Source organism: Monodelphis domestica, chromosome 5, assembly GCF_027887165.1.
Source record: "Monodelphis domestica isolate mMonDom1 chromosome 5, mMonDom1.pri, whole genome shotgun sequence".
Taxonomy (NCBI): Eukaryota; Metazoa; Chordata; class Mammalia; order Didelphimorphia; family Didelphidae; genus Monodelphis; species Monodelphis domestica.
This window is the reverse complement of record NC_077231.1, coordinates 24,119,981-24,144,009: the sequence shown is the minus strand read 5'-3', so window position 1 is coordinate 24,144,009 and position 24,029 is coordinate 24,119,981. Positions and strand designations below refer to the sequence as shown.

Here is a 24,029-nt window from a genome sequence, read left to right as displayed (position 1 = left end):
AAGAGAGACAGATAGAGAGACAGAGAGGGATGGAGGGAGAGAGACATATAGAGAGAGAGAGAGGGAGGGAGAGAGAGAGAGACAGAGACAGAGAGGAGGGGGGGCGGAGAGAGATAGAGAAAGAGATGGAGAGAGGGAGAGAGACAGAGAGAGAGAGAGAGAGAGAGACAGACAGAGAGACAGAGAGAGAGAGAGAGAGACAGTGGGTGAGAGAGGGAGGGGGGAAGAGGGGGAGAGAGAGAGAGAGAGAGAGAGAGAGAGAGAGAGAGAGAGAGAGAGAGAGAGAGAGAGGGAGAGAGAGAGAGAGAGCGGTAGAGAGAGAGAGAGAGAGAGAGGGAGAGAGAGAGAGAGAGAGAGAGAGAGAGAGAGAGAGAGAGAGAGAGAGAGAGAGAGAGAGAGAGAGGGAGAGAGAGAGAGAGAAAGAGGTAGACAGAAATATCTCGGAAGCAGACTCAAACTGTTATTTCTGACCCCAAGGCTCTTTTCCACTACTAGACTTGAGAGAATGGAGTGAAAAATAAAAAGAAAAGTGCAATGAGTGACAGGGTGCAAACCCAAAATTTTGGCTGGAGCGCAAGGGAAAGAAGGTTCCTGGCTTTCTCGGAATTCTGGGAGAGAGACTTCTGGGGGTTCAGTGCACGAATTTCTGGGGGTTAGCTTGGGAGCAGTGAGAGAGTTCACAGCTACTGACTTCGGTCTCCTCAGATCCTGCTTGTGATTTCCCTGTGTAATTTGGTTCCTGTTGATGGCGAGAGATTCCTGCCAGCCATTTCCTGATATGACTTCGTTCTATCTGTGCTACTTAGAAGAGAGAAAAGCAGCTTGATGGACCTGAACTGTTACTGGACTTCCACAGGTGCTAGCCGGTACCTTTGGTGACGGGGCCATTTTGGTCACCAATGTGATCCAGCCCACGTGATCGGATACCTTTACCAACAACTGTTTTGGAGCAGCTAAAAGACGAGGGAAGCCAGGATAGGGAATGGGGGAGGGGACATAGGACAATCGGGAAGGTTGTGAGATAGCATCAAGCCAAAGAAGTGAGACTTGTGAAAGTCTCTTAGATGTGGGTTAAGCAGAGTTTTATTAGCCTGGGGATCTCCTTGGCCCTCCACCCACTGCCAGTCCTTGTTATTTACTTCATTAAACCTTTTTTCAACATTTATACATCAGTCAGATTGTGTTTTTGAGAGCTTCCGGCCTGAGGGTAGCCATCTTGCCTTCAGAGCCTGAGAGGAGCAGAGACAAAAGACTTGATTCTACCAACCTGTGAAGTGACCAAAGCGGGTTATTTCAGGCCAGCCTGCCTCTCTGGCAGTGGCACTAAAAATACTATGCTTTTATTCATCCACAAACTGGAATATTTCCCCAGGAGGTTCATGGTAGGAGTAATATCTACTAGTGTATCTACTGTATGGGTTCTCTAAAAGGGAGAGGAGTCTGTCCTTAGGATTCCGTTGGTTCAGTAGTCTAGATTCACGTTCCTCATTTGTCTTGTTTCCCTCGGCCATAAACATTCAGCTTCAAGCCCTTGATACCCTTCACACTTGAGGGAGGCTCTTTATTACCAAATAAGAGCTTGTCTCTCATTTGCTTCCTGACATTGGGCGACAGTGACCTTTGGTTATTACCAGGCCTTGTCCAGCTGGATGGGCTTGTTTCTTTGTGGAGATGAGAGGGGATGCATCTACCAGAATCGCTTGGTTATCTAAATATCCTTTCCATTATGTAGTAAACTAGCCTTTGCATACTGGCATATGGTTTTACTTCAGTTGTATACCTGAACTACTAACCAGAACTGAGTGAGTCCCTGAGTTTGAATGCATTTTATTTTCATGGAGATTCAACAAGAAGTCCAGTAACCTTTGAGCTTGAGAACATTCCATTTATGTTTAATTTTTGATTTGAGGAGCAATGTCACCAAAATTGCCCTCGATGAAATGCAATACTGCTCTAGTATATTTATCCAAATAGCCTCTGTATCCTTTCCTTGGAGAACTGAGCTATAAAGCAAACATTTACTGAGGGAAATTTAATCACATTATAATGAAATAATTGTGGAGTTTCCATTAGCTAATGTTCTTGTTCATTTATAATTTAGCCTACAATAACTTGACAAATAGCTGCCTTTATGCTATTCTGAGATAGAATATGACAAATTAAATAATTAAAATGATATTCTGCAAAGAAATAAAAGAAAAATCCTTTCATTCATCTCCAATGGGCAGTTTCATAATTATAAGGTTATTCTCTTTTTGCAAATTAAAATGTCTCCTATTTGGTTACAGACATCAGGTATCAGTGATCTTTGGTTCTCAAGGTATAATTCACTTCTACTTAAAATATTGTTCTCTAGTTATTTTTCTGGGCTAATAGCACAACGGGTATAAGACTTTATATAAATTAATGCAGACTGCAACTGAGTAGATTCTGGTTAAATATTGTGCTCTCTACACAATACAGAATCCTTTGGATGTTATTTACTTATGAGGGTGAATTTGTGGAGACCAGTTATAGGACCAAGAGTGAGGAGTGCTCAGAGAACAGAGGATAAATTAGAATTAGACAGGGCAAATTCTTCCATTCAAAGTAGAAATATAGGAACTGTGGCTTTAGTAAGGAATTAGGAATATACAAGTGAAAAAAAGAGCAACACTTGGTCACAGAAGAAAATGGAAAATGAAGGTAGTAGGATACAAAGAGAAACAAATAAATATTTGAGGAATGGGAGCATTTTCATTCTGGAGAAAAAGCAAATCTAATTTTAGGAATCTCCTGCTTAATGTTATGCAGTAATGGTGAACCTTTTAGAGACTGAGTGCCCAAACTGCAACCCTTATTGCATCTGAGCACCCCCTGCCTCCTCTGCCTTACCCCAGACAGGGGAGGGAAGAAGTGCTCTCACTGGGCTGGGTGATGTGAGAAATGTCCTCAGGCATGAATGGAGAGGGGGAACCAGGCCCCTACAGCACACTCCACTAAGTGTGCCATAGGTTAGCCAACACAATTATATGGAATCACCTTACATTTCATAAACAAATATAAAAGTAATATACCAAAACAAACACTTAAGAACAATGTGACTTTGGTATTGGTTAGTAACTGCAAAAGCTGATCAGTGGAGCAGATTAGGTAAACACGATTCTTATAACCATGGAAAAATATTCTAAATTGACTAAATAAAATAAAAAAAATGAGTCTTCCTGTCTCCAGGTAGAACATTCTATCCACTGTACCACTTCACACCCAGGAAGCAAGAAAGATTAGGTAGAAAGATGCTACCAAATGAGTCACTTCTTTCTCAGAGTGGTCTGCCATGTTACCTCCCTTACTGTCAACCTCCCAGCAATGGCCTTCCCAACAGTCATTTTGCACTGTCCTAAGATCTTCATACATGGAGACCCCTGGCCAAGGAGTGTGCTGATATCTCAGACTCTCTTCCTTATAGGGGTTTGTTTCCTAAGGACCAGGGTCTTGCCCTATGATAAGATATCTCCCTCCTCATTTGACCCATTTAATAGAATTTCTTTTAAAAGGCTGAATTAAAAGTACTTTTCATGCTATTCGCCCTATAAACATTTTTGATGGCCTCCCAGGATGCTAGAATGGCAGTTATAGTTCTATTAATGAGCTAAATTACATGAATTTATAAAATAAGTACCTCATAGTTTGCATTATTTATATAAAATTAGACATATGAAAACTAAATTGACAAATTGAAGGGTTGCATTTCTTAAGACTACAGATACAGTGATTTTTGCAAAGAAATGGATAGCTTTTGGTTAAATATACTTTTTTCCAATTACATGTAAATTTTTTTAATTTTCATTTTTTTAAAAAATTGAGTTCCAAATTCTCTCCTTCCTGTGAAAGGGAATTTTTTATTCTCTTTGTCTATTTTGAGTTAACACTTGGTTAACCCTAACTTAAGTATCCTTCCTTAGTACCTCACCAGCCTGTGAAGTATGAATCAGACTTTCTTTTAGTACCCCTACTTAGTACTTCACCAGACACTAAGTAAGAGTGTTCTCAAGTCATTTGATAAAGTGGGTAACAACTCAATCAGTCAGGAAATTGTGAATCCTTTTGATAAGAGTTTATACCTCCAGAGGATGAGAAGTGGCTCACATAAGACACTGCCCCTCCTCAGTAGTGCTATACAATTTTAAAGCTGTGATTGGTCACTATGAAGAGGGGAATAGACAAGAAGTCACTATAAAAGCCCTGAATTTCTGGGGTTAGAGGTCAACTTCAGGAGTCATCCTTGACAGGTCATCATCTTCAGCTCAAACTGCCTCTTGGAGGGAACATGGATGAGTGAATAGCTGGCTTTCCTTTCCTGACTTATGGAGAGAGACTAATTCTGCTTGAGGGTTAACAAGTGTGATAGACTAAATATCTTCTCTACCCTCTTTTTGTATTTCTCAACTTTTACTCTCTCCATCTATTTTGTAAATAGAAACTATTGGAAGTCATTTTTACTTGAGCTATAATATTTTAAATTGGCGATCACCATATTATTTATAATTTTCATATATTTTAGTCAACCTTTAATTTTAATTCCTTACACTCCTCATCCATCATTGAGAAGAGAAGCAATTTGATAAAGATTGTACACATGCCCTTGAGGAAACATATTTCTATATCAATCATGTTATGAAAGAAAATGCAAACAAAAAAACAAGGAAAATTTAAAGAAAAATTTAAGTATGCTTTGATCTTCACTCAGATGCTACCAATTCTTCCTCTGGAGTTGGATAGCATTTTTCAATATGAGTCCATTGGAATTGTCCTAGATCATTGTATTGCTTAGAATAACTAAGTCATTCAGGTGAACATCATACAATATTGCTATTACTGTATTCAGTGTTCTGGTTCAACTCACTTCACTTCACATCAGTTCATGTAAGACTTTCTTATTTTTTCTGAAAGCATCTTGCTTGTTATTTCTTATGGTACAATTGTATTCCATCATAATCCCATACCACAACTTAGTCTGCTATTCCTCAACTCATAGGCATTGTCTCAATTTCCAACTCTTTGCTACCATAAAAATCTGCTAGAAATACTTTTGTACCTAAAGTTATTTTTCTTTTCTTTATCTCTTTGGATATAAACCTCTTGATGCTATTATTAGGTCAAAGGATATACATAGTTTTATAGTCTTTGGGGTATATTTCCAAATTGATATCCAGCATATCTGCACCACTTTGCTTCTACCAATAGTACATTAGTATCCCAATTTTCCTATATTCCTTGTAACATTTGTGATTTTCCTTTTCTGTCATACTGACCAATCTTATAAATGTGAGGTAATACCTCAGAGTTGTTTTAATTTGTATTTCTCTAACAAATAATGCATTTTTATATGACTATAGGTAGCTTTGATTTTGTCATCTGAAAACTACTTGTTTATATCACTTGACCATTTATCAATTGAGGAATGACATATTCTTATAAGCTTAACTCAGATCTGTATATAGTTCAGGAAAGATGTCTTTATTGAAATTTATATAAACTTTTTTTCTTTAGTTTTCTACTTTCCTTCTAATCTTGGCTTCATTGGTTTAGCTTGTACAAAAACTTTAATATAATCAAAATTATCCAGTTTATATACCATAATGCTCTCTATCTCTTCTTTGATCATAATTTTTCCCTTATCCATAGATCTGACAGGTAAACTATTCCAAGCTCCCATATTTTGTTATTGGTATCACCATTCATGTCCAAAACATTTATCCATTTTGACCTTATCTTGGTATATTGTGAGAGATGCTCATCTATGCCTAGTTTGTGCCAAATTGCTTTCCAGTTTTCCTCACAGTTTTTGTCAAATACTGAGTTCTTATACCAAAATCTTGGATCTTTCAGTTTATCAAACACTAGATTATTGTGGTTATTTATTAGTGTACTGTGTACCCAATCTATGCTGCTGATACATCAATCTATTTCTTAGCCAGTACCAGATTGTTATGATTAATGCTTTATAATTCAGTTTGAGATCTAGTACTATTAGCCCCCTCCATTCACATTTATTTTTCATTGTTTTCTTTGATATTCTTGAACTTTCATTCTTTCAGATGAATTTTTACAAATTTCTTTTAGTTGTATAAAATAATTTTGATAGTGTGATTAATTTGGCATTGAATAGGTAAGTTAATTTATGTAGAATTGTCATTTTATTACATTAGTTCAGCCTACTCATGAGCAATTAATATTTTTCTAGTTGTTTAGATATTACTTTATTTATGTGAAAAGTGTTTTGTAATTGTGTTTATATAGTTCCTAGGTTTCTCTTGGTAGGTAGACTCTCAAATATTTTACATTGTCTGCAATTTTTTAAATATTCTTTTTCTATCTTTTGTTATTGGACATTTTGTTGGTAATACATAGAAATGCTGATTTTTTGTGGGTTTATTTTCTTTTATAGTAATTATTTCTTTTAAATTTTATTAAAAAAATGTCCATGTTTACATGATTCATGTTGTCTCCCCTCTTTCCTACCTTTTCCCAGAGCTGACAAGCAATGTGGGTTTATTTTCTATCCTATAAATTTGTTAACATTGTTAACAACTAACATTGTTAATTATAATAATAATTATGTTTCAATTATTTGAATCTCTAGGATTTTCCAAGTATATCATATCATCTGCAAAGATGATAATTTTATTTCCTTGTTACCTGTTCTATAATTTAATTTTTTCTTCTTATTGCTATAGCTTTGGTTTCCAGTAAAATACTGATTAATAGTGATGATAATCAGCATATTTGATTCACCCTTGATCTTAATGGGAAGACTTCTATTTTATCTTCATTATAGATAATACTTGCTGAGGTTTCAGATAGATACTACTTATCATTTTAAGGAAATATCCATCTATTTCTATGTTTTCTAGTATTTTTAATAGCATGAGTGTTGTATTTTTGTCAAAAGATTTTTTCTGTATCTATTGGGAAAATCATATGATTTCTATTGATTGGTCATTCTTTCCCTAATATTGAATTAGTCTGCATTCTTGTATAAATACCTCCCTGATCATAGTGTATAATCATTGGATTTATTGATGTAATCTTGCTGATATTTCATTTAAAATTTTTGCATCAATAGTCTTTAAGGATTGGTCCATCATTTTCTTTCTCACTTTTCACTCTTTGTAATTTAGGTATCAGTGCCATTTTTGTCATAAAAATGTCATAAAATATAATGTAGAACTCCTTTGCCTTTAGTCCCCAAATAGTACTGGAGTTACTTTTTCTTTAAATGTAGAAATTCATTTGTGAATCCATCTAGTCCTGAGTTCAATTTCATAATTTTATTTTTTCCCATCATAGTTACCTCATACTTGTGCCCTCTCCAGGTACACTCTTTTTAACTGTCCAAATAATGATAAAGATTTTAGGAGTTAAAAACATTTTATTCCTATATGGTGTGACAAGGAAATCACTTTAAAAGACTGATATATATTAATTTAAGGTCGCCAAGGAATTCAGCTATGTAATTCCTAAATGAAAACTCAAGTAAGCAGTCAATCTTTTATGGAGTTTAATTACAACAGGAGGAAGAAAGGAATTAGAGATAGAGAGAGAGAAAAGGGAGAGAAGGGAATAGGGCTTAAATACCCCTTCTGTTTAGTCTGGGCCAAAAGGCCCAAGCCCTTAGATAGCTGGGGCAAAGAAAAGAGATCAGTCCCTATTACTCACGTGACCAAAATGGAGAAACAGTCTCAGAGGCCCCCACCTTCAGCTTCCTTCAGAGCAAGCTTCTCAGAGCACACTCCAACCACTCAGACAAACTCCTCAACCACCACCTCTGAGTCTTCAGACCCCTCTCTCTTTAAGGAAACCATCCAAGTTGCCTCCCCTCAGTTCTCACATCTACCAATCATTGTCCATCAATTTCCCTGTGCCAATGGAGGCTCTAGCTTAACCCAGGACCGCCCAGAGGTCTCTGGCTTTGCACATGTCTGTTGAAGGTCATATTTTCAAATAATTAAATCTTTGATCCTTTGCTACAGCCCTTCCTAAATCCTGTTAACCTGAGTAGGGTAGAGATTGGAATAATTAAATTTTGATCTATGCTGCAGCCCTTCCTCAATCCTGTTAGGACTGAGTAGGGTGGAGATTGATTCCAAGTATCTCCATTGTATCAATTCTAAAATCAATCATGACTCAAAGAAATTCCTGTTCTATGCTTAAGCATAGGTCAAAGTCCTTTCCATTGTTCAGCAAAAGGTTTCTGTCCTAAAGTAATCTTAAGAAGGGAGGAGGAGGAAACTCTCATGCCAATGGGGTTCACATTCCAATAGCCAAGACCCACTATCAATAGGAAATTTTTCAAGTATGAAATTTCCCAATGGTGAAATTTCCAACATTTATAAGTCTAAGAAATTTTGAGGTTTACAATGGGTATATAAACATTTTTACACTATCAAGTCCCTTATGATTCCTCCTTCATGTTTACCTTATTATGTTTGAGACCTATATTTGAAAGTCTATTTTTTATTCATCTCATGTCTTTTCATCAATAATTGAGAGTTTGTAAGTACCTAATTTCATTAAATTTCCATTTTTCTCCTTAAGGATTATATTTTTTCATTGGATAGGTTATTCTTGGTTATAATTTTATCTCCTTTACCCTCCAGAATAACATATTCCAAATCCTCTAATTCTTTAATGTAGAAACTGATAAATCTTATGCTATTCTGACTGTGGATCCATTATATTTAAATTATTTCTTTCTGGCAGCTTAAAATATTTTTCCGTGAGCTATAAAATTTGACTATAATATTCCCTATAGTTTCATTTTAGGATCACTTTGAATAGATGATTGGTGGATTCTTTCAAATTATATTTTCCCTCTGTTTCTAGGATATAAGGGCAGTTTTACATAATAATTTTTGTCTCTCTTTTTTTTTGGAACATGGCTTATATATAGTCCAATAATTCTTCAATTCTCTCTCCTTGATCTACTTTCTAGGTCAGATGTTTTTAAAAAAACCCTCACCTTCCATCTTAGAATCAATACTGTTTATTGGTTCTAAGGCAGAAGAGTGGTAAGGGCTAGGCAATGGGGGTTAAGTGATTTGCTAAGGGTCACACAGGTAAGAAGTATCTGAGATCATATTTGAACCCAGGACTTCCTGACTTTGTGCCTGGCTCTCTATTCACTGAACTATCCAGCTACCCTCTCAGTTGTTTTTCCAAAGAGATATTTCACATTTTCTTTTATTTTTCATTCTTTTTATTTTGTCTTATAATTTCTTGATATATCAGGGAGTCATAAGTTTCCACTTGCCAAATTTGAACTTTTTAAGGAATTATTATTAAGGAATATAGTGGTTTTTATAACTCTATTCCCATTTGGTCAATTCTATTATTTTAAAAGATTTTTTTCTTCAGTGGATTTTTGCCTCTGTTACTATTTGTCCTCTTTTATTATTTTAAGATATTGCTTTCTTTAGGATGTTTTGTGTCTCCTTCACTAAGTTGTTGATTCTTTATTTGTGATTTTCTTGTATTACTCTCATTTCCCTTTGTTTTTCCTCTACCTGTCTAATTTGAGTTTTAAGATTCCTTTTGTTCACTTCCAAAGCCTGAAATCAATTTGCAATTTTTCTTTGTGGCTTTGCATTTAGCTGCTTTCATTTCATTGTCTTCTGAGTTATGTTTTGATCATTTCTGTTACCTTGGTAACTTTCTATGTTCACATTATTTTTATGTCATTTATTCATTTTTTCCTTCTTATTTCTTGGTTTTTAACCTTATATTAAAGTTGGACTCTGGCCCTTTCCTCTAAGAAGGCGCCGAAGCCCAAGGAGGAAGCGGTTGTCCTCCACAAGACAGAGGCCAAGTCCAAGGCCTTGAAAGCCAAGAAGGCAGTGTTGAAGGGTGTCCATAGCCACAAAAAGAAGAAGATCCAAACGTCTCCTACCTTCCGGCAACCCAAGATGCTGAGACTTCGAAGGCAGCCCAAATACCCTCGGAAAAGTGCTCCTCAGAGAAACAAGCTTGATCACTATGCCATCATCAAGTTTCCCTCGACCACTGAATCAGCTATGAAGAAGATTGAGGACAACAACACTCTTGTCTTCATTGTGGATGTCAAGGCCAATAAGCATCAGACCAAGCAGGCAGTAAAGAAGCTGTATGACATTGATGTAGCCAAGGTCAACACACTGATCCGGCCTGATGGAGAGAAGAAGACCTATGTCCGACTTGCTCCTGACTACGATGCATTAGACGTTGCCAACAAAATTGGAATCCTCTAAACTTTGTCCAACTATCCTGCTCCACCTTCAATAAAACTTTTCCAGTAAAAAAAAATAAAGTTAGACTCTGTTCTGGCATGGAGAAGGAAATGTTCCAAGCTTTAAGTTTTCGTGCTGTTACTTTCAGAGGTATCACTGTGGGTCTGCAAACTCTCAGATCTTTCATGGTGGTGTGATCTAAGGAGCAGTGTGGTCACTACTGTTCTGGACTATATCTGTGACTTGGGTCATTGTTCAAGATAGTGCTCTTCCTTATGCTGGGACCATGATCCAGAATTGTGTGTGGTCAAAACAATAAAGTCCTAGGGGGCAGCTGGGTGGCTCAGTGGATTGAGAGCCAGGCCTAAAGACGGGAGATCCTGGGTTCAAATCTGGCCTCAGCCACTTCCCAGCTTTGTGACCCTGGGCAAGTCACTTGACCCCCATTGCCCAGCCCTTACCACTCTTCTGCCTTGGACAATTCTGAGGGATTTTGAGAAAGATGCTAACCACATCCAGAGGAAGATAAGAAAAACAACTGCTTGATCACATGGGTCAATGGGGATGTGATTAGGGTTATAAACCCTAAATGATCATCCTAGTGCAAATATCAATATGGAAATAGGTCTTGACCAATGACACATGTAAAACCCAGTGGAATTGTGCCTCGGCTATGGGAGGTGATTGAGGGGAAGGGAGGGAAAGAACATGATTTTTGTAATCCTGGAAAAATACTCTAAATTAATCAAGTAAATAAAAAATTAAAAAATACAACATTAATAACTTTGAGCATATTAAATTAAAAAGATTTTATACAAACAAAATCAATGTAACCAAGATTAGAAAAGATACAATGAAGGAAAAAATTACAACAAATTTTTCTGACAAAGGCATCATTTCTTAATTATATAGAGAACGGAATCAAATTTATAATAATACAAGTTATTTCCTAATTGACAAATGATCAAAGGATTTGAATAGTCAGTTTTCTCATGGAGAAATCAAAGTTTTCTGCAGTCACATGAAAAAAAAATGTTAGAAATCACTATGGATTCGAGAAATACAAATAAAACAACTCTCAAGTATTACCTCACACCCTTTAAATTGGATAATAGGACAATAAAGGAAAGTAATAAATGTTGGACTGGATGGTAGAACCGTGAACTGATCCAACATTCTGGAAGGCAATTTGGAACTATATCCCAAGGGCTATGCAACTGTGCGTACTCGTTGAACCAGAAATACTACTACAAGGTCTATATCTCAAAGAGATTAAAAAAAGGGGGGGGGCCCTATTTTATTTTGGTGACAAAGAATTAGAAATTGAGAGGATCTTAGTCATTTGCAGAAGGTCTGAACAAATTGTGATATATGATGGTAATGGAATACTATTGTGCTATAAGAAATGATGAGTAGAATGACTTCAAAAAAACGTAGAAAGACCTACATGAACTGATGCAGCGTAATGTTAGGAGAACATTGTACACAATAACAGCAATATTGTATAACAATCAACTATGAAAGACTTAACTATTCTCAGCAATACAATGATCCAAGATAATTCTGAAGAATCTATGGCAAAGAAGGCCATCCACCTTCGGAGAAAACCAGTGGAGAGTGAATGCAGATGAAAGATGACTATTTTTCACTTTATTTGTTTTTATTTTAAGGTTTAAGTTTATATGAATATTTTAACATGACCAAATAGAAATATGTTTTGCATGATTATTCATATATAAGCCAGATGAAATTGCTTACCCTCTCGAGGAGGAGGGAAGGAAGGGAGACAGGAAGACAACTTGGATCTCATAATTTCAGAAAACATATGGTGGAATGTTGTTATATGTAATTGTAAAAATAACATTTTAATGAAAGAAAGCACCATATTCTCTGAATTTTTATTTTGCTGATTTTTTTTTTTTGGCCAGGGAGAATGCATTTTGCACTGAAAAATGAGAAAGAAAAAGAACTAAGAGGGTATTGATTCCTAGGATGTTTAAAGGAATTCAGGCTTCCTTGACAAATTCAAGATACCTAATTTACTGATTTAGAAGATTGGTTAGCTGAGGCACTTTTAATGACATCTGAAAGATTAGGAATGGGAGAAGTTAGGGTTGGAGAAGAGCAAATTCTGTGTGAATGCTGGAAGAAGAGAAGGAAACTGAGTCTGCACGTTATAGATCCATAAAATTGCCTATGATTCTTAGGGAAAATCAAGAATAGTTGAAAGGGAATTAATTAAGGGAAAGGAAAACATGAAGAAAGGGAATCATCAAGAATGTGCCAGTAAATGTTTAACAACTAGCCCTTCTCCCTACAAAAGTTATACATATGACACACTATTGAATTTAATCTGCATTATTAACATTTCATTTCTCACTTTAAGTCTAAGAAATCAACAGAGTAATAAATCAAATTAAGAGTCCAAGGACACCTTAAAATTGAAATAACTATAAAATACTCTTGCAACATTAAAGAAATAGCCAAAAAGCAGAAATAAAAATGTCTTTATTTCTTCTACATTCGTCTGTGCTCAGTTTGCAAAGAAAGTTAGCAGTAGGGTGATAATACATGACTTAGTAAAAGCTGTCTGGATGGGGATCTACATGAAGGAAATGATATTTTCCCACCTTTTTAATGTAGGGCTGCAAAGTCAAAATGACAACTGACAATTGTTCAATATAAGGTCAAAAAAACAAGCTCCCAGTTGGATTTGTTTAGGGCTTATGTTATCTGTCTTAGATTAATGAAACAATTGTCCCCAGTTTTACCACCTGAGGCTCTTCACATCTGACTCAAGTACAGTGCTGGAGTTGAATAAGATTAAAACGTTTTTTCCCCCCTTTTTTTATGCCCTTTCCACTCAAAGAGCTACAGAGGTTCAAACACAAACATCATTTCTCAAAGAGAAATTATTTCTTTCTCACTGAATTTCTTGGAGGGACATTTGTGAAAGGAGATTTTTCTTTGAAAATTATGTCCTTTTGCTGAAAATAAGATTATTATACCATATAAATAATAATGATGATAATGATGATGATGACAATGACAACATAAAGGGTATGCCTTGGAATAAAGAATTCAATGGTTACAGAGCTGTCTTTAATTCATATTCAATGGCACAAACACAAGTAAGTCATTTAATCTCTTAGTGTTGCCAGTCAATTCCCCCAAATTATAAATACATTAGAAAGGTGATGGACTAAAGAGTCAAAAGATCTGAGTTTGAAATCTGACTCTGCTATTTACTTCCTGTGCTCTTTTGGGGAAATCGCTTAACATTTTGGTTCTCAAATTTTTTTTTCATTCAAGAAATTAAAAGACTGAGGGACAATGTATACGGAGAATTATAAATATGTGTGGTGTGTAATTATCATCTGTTACCCCAAAAACTACAATTCCAGGGAAAACTATGATCCCCAGAACCCCACTCACTTCCTGTCCTTATGTGCTGATGTAGGCAGGATATAAATTGGGTGGAAGCCCATCTCTCTGTCTTTTTTCCTTCCTGTCTCAGTTTTGGTCGAGCAGGGAATTTTGAGCAAGTAGAAAAACTTAGTCACATGATTCTATTTTTGTCAGGTAATGAACTTTATAAAATAATATTCAAAGTATTGAACACTAATTTAAATCCTACAATGTTAGTATTCTGGATCACTAAGAATATAGATGTATAAGAAGATAAGAAAGTTAAGAAAGAGGATCAGGTTGTGATGAGATTTAAATGACAAAGGAGTTGTATTTTATTCTTAAATTAATAGGAAACCACTGGAGATTATTGAGTAGGGAAGGATGATATGAGAAAATTTATACTTTGGAAAAATCATTTGAAAGTTATATGAAGAAAAGAACATATTAGGGAGATATTTGAAACATTTTTGCAATTATTTAGATGAGAAATAAAAGAGGGCAATAGGTAGGAAGTGGACAATGTGAATGGAGAGAAATGACATACAAATTTTTACAACAAATTGGGTAGATAGAGTGAAGGAGAGGAATTGAGGGTAATATCAAAATTTCAAAGCTAGATGACTGGGAAGATTGTTGTATCCTGTATAGTAAAAGAAAAATTATAGAATAGGGATGATTTGGGGACAAAAGATAAGAAATTTTTGGTTCTGGATATACTGAATGGCAGCCTATTATAGTGGGAAGGGCATTAGATATGCAGTCAGAACATGAATCATGTAACCAAGAAAAAATATTCTAAATTAATTAATTAAATAACAATTTTCAACTAGGAAAAAAAAAAGATATCCAGTCAGGAAGACATGGATTTAAATTCAGCTCTTAGACACTAATTGCGTGATCCTGGGCAAGTCATTTGAACTCCCTGAACCTCTGTTCCCTTCTTTTTATAAGAAGACTTAGACTTGATTACTTCTAATGTACATTACTTCTTTCACAATTTGAAATAGCCAATAGGCAGTTGGTAATATGGGAAAAAAGTCAAAACCTGGATATATAGGTTTCAGAATCATCAGGATAGAGATCATAATTGAATATACAGGAGCTAAAGATATCACCACGTGAAATAATATACAGAGAAAGGTTGAAAAGGTTCAGGACAGTCTTGGAGGTCCCCCAGTTATGAGCACGACATGAATGTAGTTGACATCAGAAGAGAAGTTGAGAAACCAGGTTAAAAAAAAGGGGACCATCAGGTCAATGGTATCAAATATTGTAGTATGTAATTGGAAATCTTGTGCGTTTGAACTACATTTCCCAGAAGCCCACTGACTTCCTGTCGTTATGTGCTGACATAGATTGGGTGGTCTTCTGTGGCTAGCTCTTTTTGCTTCTTGGCAACTGTGGTGGGGCGGGCTATTTGAACAAGTAGATTAGTTATGGGCACTGGGCTTTATTTTACCTTTTTATTCCTTTATTTCTAGTGATTATTAATATATCTTATAAATATAATATCTATAATTATAGTATATTAAGTTTAATCTTTACAGTAGAGAGGTAAAAAAGTCATTGAAAATTAGATTATATATTGCAATTAAAATATTGTTGAAAACACTAGAAAGAACAGTTTCACTGAATTATTGAGTCATGTTATAGGACTTAGAAGAGAGTAAGAGAAGAAAAGAAAAAAGTAGAAATATCTAATGTAGAAAGGTTGGTATTTTTTGGGTTTTGGGGGGAATCTGAGTCACTTAATTTGCTACTTTGGGTAAATCACTTTACATTTTGGCTCTTGATTTTTTTATTTTAAAAAATAAAAGGCTGAGGGACATTATAGGCAGAGTACAAGTAAGGCAGCATTCTGGATCTTCAAGTATGGGGAGAAGACAACAAGGTTAGGAGGGGGAGTCAGTGGAGAAAGGAGGAGAAATATGGGAATTATAGTCAGCAGGTACAATAGGATAGATGGAAGGTTTTTTAAAGTTGTGATGATCTGGGCATGTTTTGAGGAATATTAGACAGAGTGAAATGATAGTGGGATTAAATTACTGGAGAAAGAAGAAATGAGATGAAAAGGAAGAGTCCTTGCATCAGAAGATGAACAAAAAATCTGAGCATAAAAGGAAATGGGAAGCATGGTGGGGGAGGAGGAGGAGAGCTTCAGGGGCTTGTTTTTAGTAGGTCTTAAAGGGGATCCTTCCCCCCATCCCCAGTTCCCATGAGATTTTACTTTGTGATTCTTTTGGGATTTGACCATCCTCCACTCACCTGAGTGTTATCTTCTGCACACCGTTCTCTATTTTGAATTAATCAACCAAAAATTTATGAACCTCCATACTTAGTATTAAGTATGTTTAAGTATTAAGTATTAAGGTGTTTAAATTTTTGATTGATTAATTCAAAATACACAAAGAGAATAAAAAATTCCTTTTCATACCACCAAACATCAATAATAAATTTCCTCAGGATGTAGTTTTGGCTAGTTATTGTTCTTCTTAAGGATAGACAAGAGTCTAAGATGCTAATAATGAATAATTATTCATTCCATCACTGAAGTGATTTCCACTGCAAAGACTGGACATAGAGCCTATCTTGAGTAAGGAGTCAAATGAAATTAGAAGTTATCAAAGAACCCAATTAATTGGGAGGAGCCAAGTACCTGAACGTAAGAAGAAAGCATGCCAATAAAAAAAATAAAATGATAATGTTCATATTGATGCTTTCCAGGGTTTCATGGATCCACATTACCCTTTTTATCTGGTGACACCATATTTATGTCTATTTCTGACCTGCAATTCTCTTTAGACTAATGCACGCAGTCTAATGTCATGAAGTCAGTTAACACACAATATTTGTTCATCTACTGAAATGACCTTAAAATTGCCTGATAATACCATGGAATAATCTTCTTGCGCATTGAGGTGAATTCCTCTGAAGAAGCATTTTCTAACCTGGAGATGCCCAAGTATAAGTCAATCTTAATTATTCACTCTGGATATTCTAGGTTTTTTTTTCCTCCACATCATTTTCTCTTCACTTTTAGCTAAAATGGTTGGAGGCTTTTTTGCTTTGTCAACAAGGGACTGGTTCTTTGAAATCTATGTCTAATGGAAATTGTCTTATATAGGATGAAACAGAAATTTATGAAATAACAATGGTTTCCATGGCAACTGTGTAATAAATATTATAATGTAGAATTATGGTTTAGAATCAAAGAATTTTAGAGCTAGGAGGGATCTTAGAAACAATTTAATGCAGGACTCATTTTACAGACAAAGGAGCAGGCTTAGTGGAAATAAGCATGGGGTCTTCTACAGAGTCGTTGCCAAATATTTCTTTGTTGAGTTGAATGTAATAGAGGTGAAAAGACTACACCAAAGTCCTATAACCAAAGGAAGAAGCTATAAACTTGCTTGACTCGCCTTCTGATGCCTTTTTTATTATACCAGAATGCCCTAAATACCCTCTAGAAGTTGGGTCCCATATCTGCTTGCCTGTGGCCAGATTTTTTTAATTATATTCATAAAGACTGATTATTAATGGGTTTGTTTTGTATCCTGATACTTTACTGAAGATATTAATTTTCTGATTAATTTTACTTCAATTTCTAGGGTTTTCTAGAGAAACAATTATGCCAACTCCAAATAATGAACTTTCATACCTCCCTTTTTGTCCATGCTTATTTCCTCAATTTCTTTTTATCTTATTGCTTAATTTATTCATTATTGCTTATATTATTATTGCTTATTTATTTGTTATTGTTTATCATTTTTATCTTGTCAGAATTTCTAGAATGTATTAAATAGTGGTAGAAATTTTACCTTGCTCTTAGAAAGATCTTTAGCATCTTAGCCTTTACTAGTTCTTGGTTTCTGATGAATACTATTTACCATTTTGAAGAAAGGTCCATTAAAACTATGCTTTTAGGTCTTTGTGTGTGTGTGTGTTTTGGTGATATTGCTAAAGATATGTTGTATTTTGTTAGAAGATTTTTCCACATATGTTGATATAACAAGGTGAGGCAACATGGCATAGTACCTACAAACCTGATCTTGCTACCAGGAAGACTTGAGTTCAAATCCTTTCTCTAGCATATAATCAACTCCTGCCTTTTATACATTTTGAACAAATTTGATTATAAAAATATACATTTTTTTACACAAAAAGCTAATGCAGCTAAAATTATGAGAGGAAGAAGAAACTTGGGAACAAAATCTTTCAACTAAGTTTCTCTGAAAAGCCATCATTTCTAAAATATATAGTTATCTGATCCAAATTTGTAAGAAAAAGAGCCACTCCCCATTGGTGAATAGGCAGGAGATATGAACAGGCATTTTTAGATCAAGAAATACAAATGATCAATAACTATATAAAAGTTATCTAGATCACTAGAAGGAGAAATGCAAATTAAAACAACTCTGAAGTACTACTGCATACCCACCAAATTGGTAAATTTAAGAAATTAAAGGAAAATTATGAAATTCAAAAAATTACAAACAAAAAAAAGGAAAATTACAGGGACAATGGAAAGATCCATATTTTAATGTACTTTTGGTGAAACTAGAGATGAAAAATTCTGGAAATTGATTTGGAGCTTTGCCAGAAATGTTTTTAAACTGTTCATACCATGAGATTCAGCAATACAACTATTAAGTCTATACCACAAAGAGATAAAAGAAAGAGGAAAAGGACCCATATGTCCAAGGAAAAAGATTTTTAGCAGTGTGTGTGTGTGTGTGTGTGTGTGTGTGTGTGTGTGTGTGTGTGTGTGTTGGCAAAGAATTGGAAACTGGTATGCCCATCAGTTGGGAATGACTTAACTAATTATGTATGGTACATGAATATAATGGAATATTATAATGATAGAAGAAATAAAGGATACAATTTTAGGAAAAAATTGGGAGGACTGGTATAAACTGATGCAAAGTGAAGGGAGTAGAACCAGGAGAACAGTTTTTACAATAACACCAATTTTATAAAGATAATACATTTTGGGGGGTGAATCAGACCCAGAGATGGGAGGTCCTGGGTTCAAATCCAGCCTCAGACACTTCCCAGCTGTATGACCCTGGGCAAGTCACTTAACCCCCATTGCCTACCCCTTACCACTCTTCTGCCTTGGAACCAATATACAGGATTGATTGTAGGGCATAAGTTAAAAGTAAACAAACAGAAAAAAAAGACTTGGTGGCTGATCAACACAGTTTACTAACCACAATTTAAAAAGAAGCATGCTATCTACCTTCAGGTAAAGCTGATGGATTTATAGTGTTGACCAAAATATATTTCCTTCTCTTTCCTTACCTTTATTTTTTTGGGGGGGGTCAGGACATGGCTAATGCAGGATTTTGTTTGCATGACTACATACTGTTCTTAATAAGTGTGAGAGAGGGAAGGAAGTGGGAGAAAATTCAGAACTGAAAATAAAACAAAGTTGAATTTTTTTTAAATGCAGAAATATATGTGAGTAGATATATGATAATGATTCTCATTCAGAAGTCATCAGAAATCTGTATGAAGCATGTATAACTTTTCTAAAGTTCTATTCAAATCTTAACATTTTTCTTTCTGGGGGCAGCGGGGTAGCTCAGTGGATTGAGAGCCAGACTTGGAGATGGGAGATCCTGGGTTCAAATTTGAACTCAGACACTTCCCAGCTGTGTGACCCTGGGCAAGTCACTTAACCCCTAGCCCTTACCACTCTTCTACCTTGGAACCAATACACAGTATTGATTCCAAGATGGAAGGTAAGGGTTTAATTTTTTTTCTTCCTTTTTTATTAGATTTGTCTAAATCTAAAAGAGGCATAATAAGGTCCTCAATAATTATTATTTTCTCTATTCCTTTCCTTTAGGAACATAGGTGCTATGGCACTTTATATATGTATATATATACATATGTATATATGTGTGTGTGCACGTGCATAATTATGGTGTCTGAATAAAATGTAATTTTCCTACTTATTTCAGTTTGTCAGTCAATAAAAATTTGCTGCTACCTTTTCTGAGATCATGGTTCATTTGACAGTTCTGAATATGTACATTAAAATTGGTATTACACAGATGTTAATTCCTTTAAACCTGTCTCTCCCAATCAGTTCTGATTTCAATAAGATTCCTGACATATTTAATTATAACCTCAATTAAAATTTCTTTATAGTTAATGTGTCTGGAGGTTCTCAACTATTTTGAAGTGTTGCTTTTATCCAATGCTTCAATAAAACCTCCAAATTCAACTCAAAGCTTTAAATTTCTTTCATTGGCTTATAGTTAAATCCATCAAGTCCAAATGATACTTGATAGAATTGGTGGAAGTCACCAAGATTTAAGAGCAGTCTAATAGTTTTTCAGGGCATCATGTAGATTGGTATCATTTACTTACATTAAATTATTCATCAGAAATTTTGGTTGACTCCTTCAGTTTAGAAACTATATTAAGTTATGCTTGACCAAGACAATAACAGATTTAACACTAGGTAGAACCATAATGGGCACATTTTATAGATTTGTTTTTGCCTTATTGTGTTAATGGACTAGACAGCAGTTTTTTTACATGGACATCATATACTCTAAATTGTCACTCTATTTTTGTCTATTTTATAAATATAGAATACATGAACATGCCATGAGCATGTGCCCCAAATCAAAGTTTTGACAATAATCAGTAAAGGCAGTGAAGATGTTATTTCAATTTTGGTCAACTTGTTCAATAATTACTAGATTGATACATTACTCTTTATACCCTTGAGTCAGTTTGGTATACCACTCCTTTGTCCAAAAAAAGTTTCCTGGAACGTGCTTATAGTTTATTGTTTTTTTTTCCCTTAAAAACCCAAGTGGCAAATATTTTCTATAAAATACATAAACATGTAAAGGACTGGCATGGTGGTCTTAGCTATCAGGGAGACTAAGGTGAGAGACCTTTTGAACTTGAGAGTTCTGAACTGCAGGGGGCTATGCCTTCTGGGTGCTGAGCTAAATTTGATGGATGAGCTCCTGGGAAAAGAGGAATGACCAGGTTTCCTAATTAGGGATGAACTAACCCAGGTCAGAAACAGAACAGGTTAAAGCTCCCGTGTCTGTCAGGAGTAAAATTGGGGCTGCAAGTAAACTCTACCCTAAGACTAAGTCTTCATTTTGAGTGTTCACTGGCATCCTCATCTTTTGTTAGTAAATAGATAATGTCTTCTGTTAAAAAGATGTGATCAAGTTTACATTTGAGGAGCACCTGGGAAAATATTTTGCTAGTAATTTGTGTGCACCTGTTTGGAGAAGTGCTTGAACCAAAAATGATGGATCTTATCCAGCCATGATATTTTGTAGTTTCTCAGAGAACCTAGGATTAAAGTCTGGATATCATTGTTCTGTTCAGTATATTAACAGTGAGTAAACGTTCTGTTTCTCATTCAAGCTAACTAATTTTCTCATTGCCTTGGTCTTATTGAACCAATGAGATATGACATTTTCTAAGTCTTTTCTTAGGGGTGATTTCTTTATTTCTTTGCTTCTTACATCATTATATTAAAGTTCTGTAATTTTAATTTTGTTCTTTGACTCCTTTAAACACATTAACCTTTTTTTCTCTAATTATTCTAATTATTCATTAAGGGATATACAAGATATATAGGAGAGACAATTACCTCTGGTGTGAGGGCTTGCTGAGCCCTTTCAGGGCTACTTTCCTCCTTTGGGGTAGCCCTGCCACCTAACATCCAGTGAAGAGTAACTGACAGCCCTCAAACCCATTGTTGAGTTACGGGGGATGTGGATCCCAAGCATCCAAAAACTTTGCACAGGGAAAGAGGCAGATGAGAATAATGTGTTTCCATAGCCAGGAAGGTAACAGAAGAATGTGCTGTGGAGCACTTAGAGCTTGGTTAGAAATCAAGGAAGCCAGGGTCATTCACAGATCTTGAACCATCACGAGTCATTTTGATTTGTTTTGCCACTGTACTGCAATGGCTCTGGATGAGACAGTGAGGCTGATGACACTGTGCAGCTTTGACTCGCTTACATCCAGTTTATGCAAGAATCAATAGATATCACCAGTGATGTTAGTTTGGTCCACTTTGAATATGAAGGACAACAACCAATTAAAGAAGGGAATCCACTTTTCTGAAAGATTTGTTTTTTAGATTCTATTCTTCATATATATTTTTGTTGCTTCTAATTGAATGATATAGTGTCCAAGTTTCCTATTGTGCAAACCAGTTAGGTATTGATATAATTTTCCAATGACTTTCTGTAGTTCCTCAATAGGTCTTCAATTAACGTCTGCCAGGATAGAGTTTTGCCGCCTTCTTTCCTCCTTTTGATAGTTCCATCCTTGGTCCTATGGTTTATACTATGACAATGACCACTACATATACTGTTGGGGTAGAAATCCTGAGATATTTTCATATTTTCAATCAATATAATGGGGAAAATGTTCATTTATGATGATTAGAGCAAATGCTAGTTTTTGAAAAGTACTCATTTGGCAAAATTGGTGTATTAACTTGCATTCATGGCATCAAAAATAAAAAAAAAAGATTTCTCAGAATTCCAATCTAAATGTGTCCATTTTCTTTTCAAAATAATTTGGGTTATCAGTACTGTTTTTGTCATATGATTTGCTTTTAGTTATAATGCCTGCAGTTTTTATTAGATGAAGATTTTCAGTGGCCTCAGGTTTTTCAACCTTTCTCTTTTCAAATTTCAGCAAGTCCTTAACTTCAGCTTATTTAATTTAATCTAGCCTTAGGAATTTAGAAAATCTACCTCAGCTCAGTACTCCCAAGTTCAAGAGATCATCTATCCTTAGCCTCCCTGTTAGCTAAGATTATAGACATCTGCCACCATGCCAGTCCTGTACATGTTTCTGTACTTTAGAGAAAATATTTGTCATTTGCATCACTAAGAAAAAAGATCTAGCCTTATTTGTGATAGCTCTCCTGCACTGGTCAATAATATGTTATTGTAAGCAATAGCAAAAATATTTCCTATAATTAATAAAACTGGCTTTTAATTTGGTATAACATAATACTAGAATGAAATGAAAATATTAATATCTTAAGTCCATCTCAGTTGTACTCACAGGTTTGGGTTTTTCCCACTTTGGTGGGCAGCACTATCTGCAATGAAATATTTCTAGCAGGTGGGATATGGATGAGTAGATATTATTTTCTCTTATTTTGCTTTCTTGCGGTACCAGAGCACAAAGGAGTCCCATTGCTAATTCTCATGCCAATCTAATCACCATGATGATTTCAGGTACGACCAGTCTGCAACTTCATCCTTGTCTGTATTACTTAATGTTGAGGAGTACTTTTTAGTGTTATTGACAGACCAATCCACCAGCATTTCAAGCCTTCACAGTTCTTTAATGAGCTCCATTTTCTTATATCACTGTTCTCCCACTTCCTTCCTCACAGCATTAACCATTTTATGGATTTGGAGGAGATAATGATTGCAGTCATGATGAAGAAAGTTTAGCTCCACAGCTCCACTCAACAATCACAATGGCTCCTACAAATGAGAGCATCTCGCCCCTGGATTCCCATAGTTGAGAACTGGGGCATCTCCATGGATGAGTCATCTGAATGTAAGTAATGTAATCCCTGAGTCCTACTTTCCAGTCTCTGCTTCACCATCCTTCAGGCTAAACTACCTCCAGGCAATTAGAGAAACAATAAAAACACTCCATATCCATCTTCTTGACTGAAGACTTTCTGGTTTTCAGTTTCCACTTTACTTTCAACCTTAAATCTGATCTGCTCCATTTTAGCTTTGTTCCTTTGGGGGTGACTTGGAATCTTCTATGCCATCTGCAGTAGGAGCCATCATGCTCCCTTTAACACTAGGTAACATAGTGGATATAGCACAGATCTAAGAGTCAGGAAGACCTGAATACAAATCCTGCTTCAAACACTACTTAACTAGCTGTGTGGCCCTGAGTAAATCATTTAACTTCTCAAACCTTTATTTTCCTCATCTATAAAATGTGTGAGCTGTCCTAGATGGGCTCTAAAGTCCTTTCTGGTTTTAGATCTAGGATCCCTAGAATCCTGTAATCTTATTCCCCGGAGATTCTCTCCCACAATAGTTTGAGGCAGGGAGCTAATTAAATCTAGTGGACCTCTTTTCTATTGCTATTCCAGGAAATCAGAGCACCATGACTGGTTTTATGGGTCCTGGATAGGAGAGAGAGAAGCAAAGTCATTGGACCTAATCAAATGAGTGGTATAATTTCTTGTATATCAACTGCAGGCATGGTAAGTGTAAGAAAAATCAGAATGTTGGTTTCAATTCCTGGTGGGTTTCTGAACCTGCCCTGAGACTTAGAAAGAACATTGCCCTCCTTTACATGCTTTGCTATAGTCACAAATTTTTTATT

The 24,029-nt window shown here is 35.5% G+C and overlaps 1 protein-coding gene and 1 long non-coding RNA gene across 2 annotated transcripts; both read left to right on the top strand.

Annotated features, from left to right (window-relative positions):
* The first annotated feature begins 422 nt into the window (after nt 1-422).
* Nucleotides 423-24,029, top strand: LOC130454308 (uncharacterized). The gene is made up of 3 exons (XR_008911975.1): nt 423-1,382; nt 23,068-23,237; nt 23,794-24,029. It is a non-coding gene; the product is annotated as an uncharacterized LOC130454308 (long non-coding RNA).
* LOC130454307 (60S ribosomal protein L23a-like) lies at nt 1,663-10,310 on the top strand. Its single transcript, XM_056797706.1, has 2 exons — nt 1,663-1,802; nt 9,773-10,310. The coding sequence occupies exon 2, from the start codon at nt 9,948-9,950 to the stop codon at nt 10,266-10,268; it is 321 nt and encodes a 106-aa protein (XP_056653684.1). The 5' UTR covers nt 1,663-1,802; nt 9,773-9,947; the 3' UTR covers nt 10,269-10,310.

Bases quoted from the DNA above. Each gene is read 5' to 3' on its own strand.
- LOC130454307 (XM_056797706.1), top strand. From the start codon at position 9,948: ATGCTGAGACTTCGAAGGCAGCCCAAATACCCTCGGAAAAGTGCTCCT.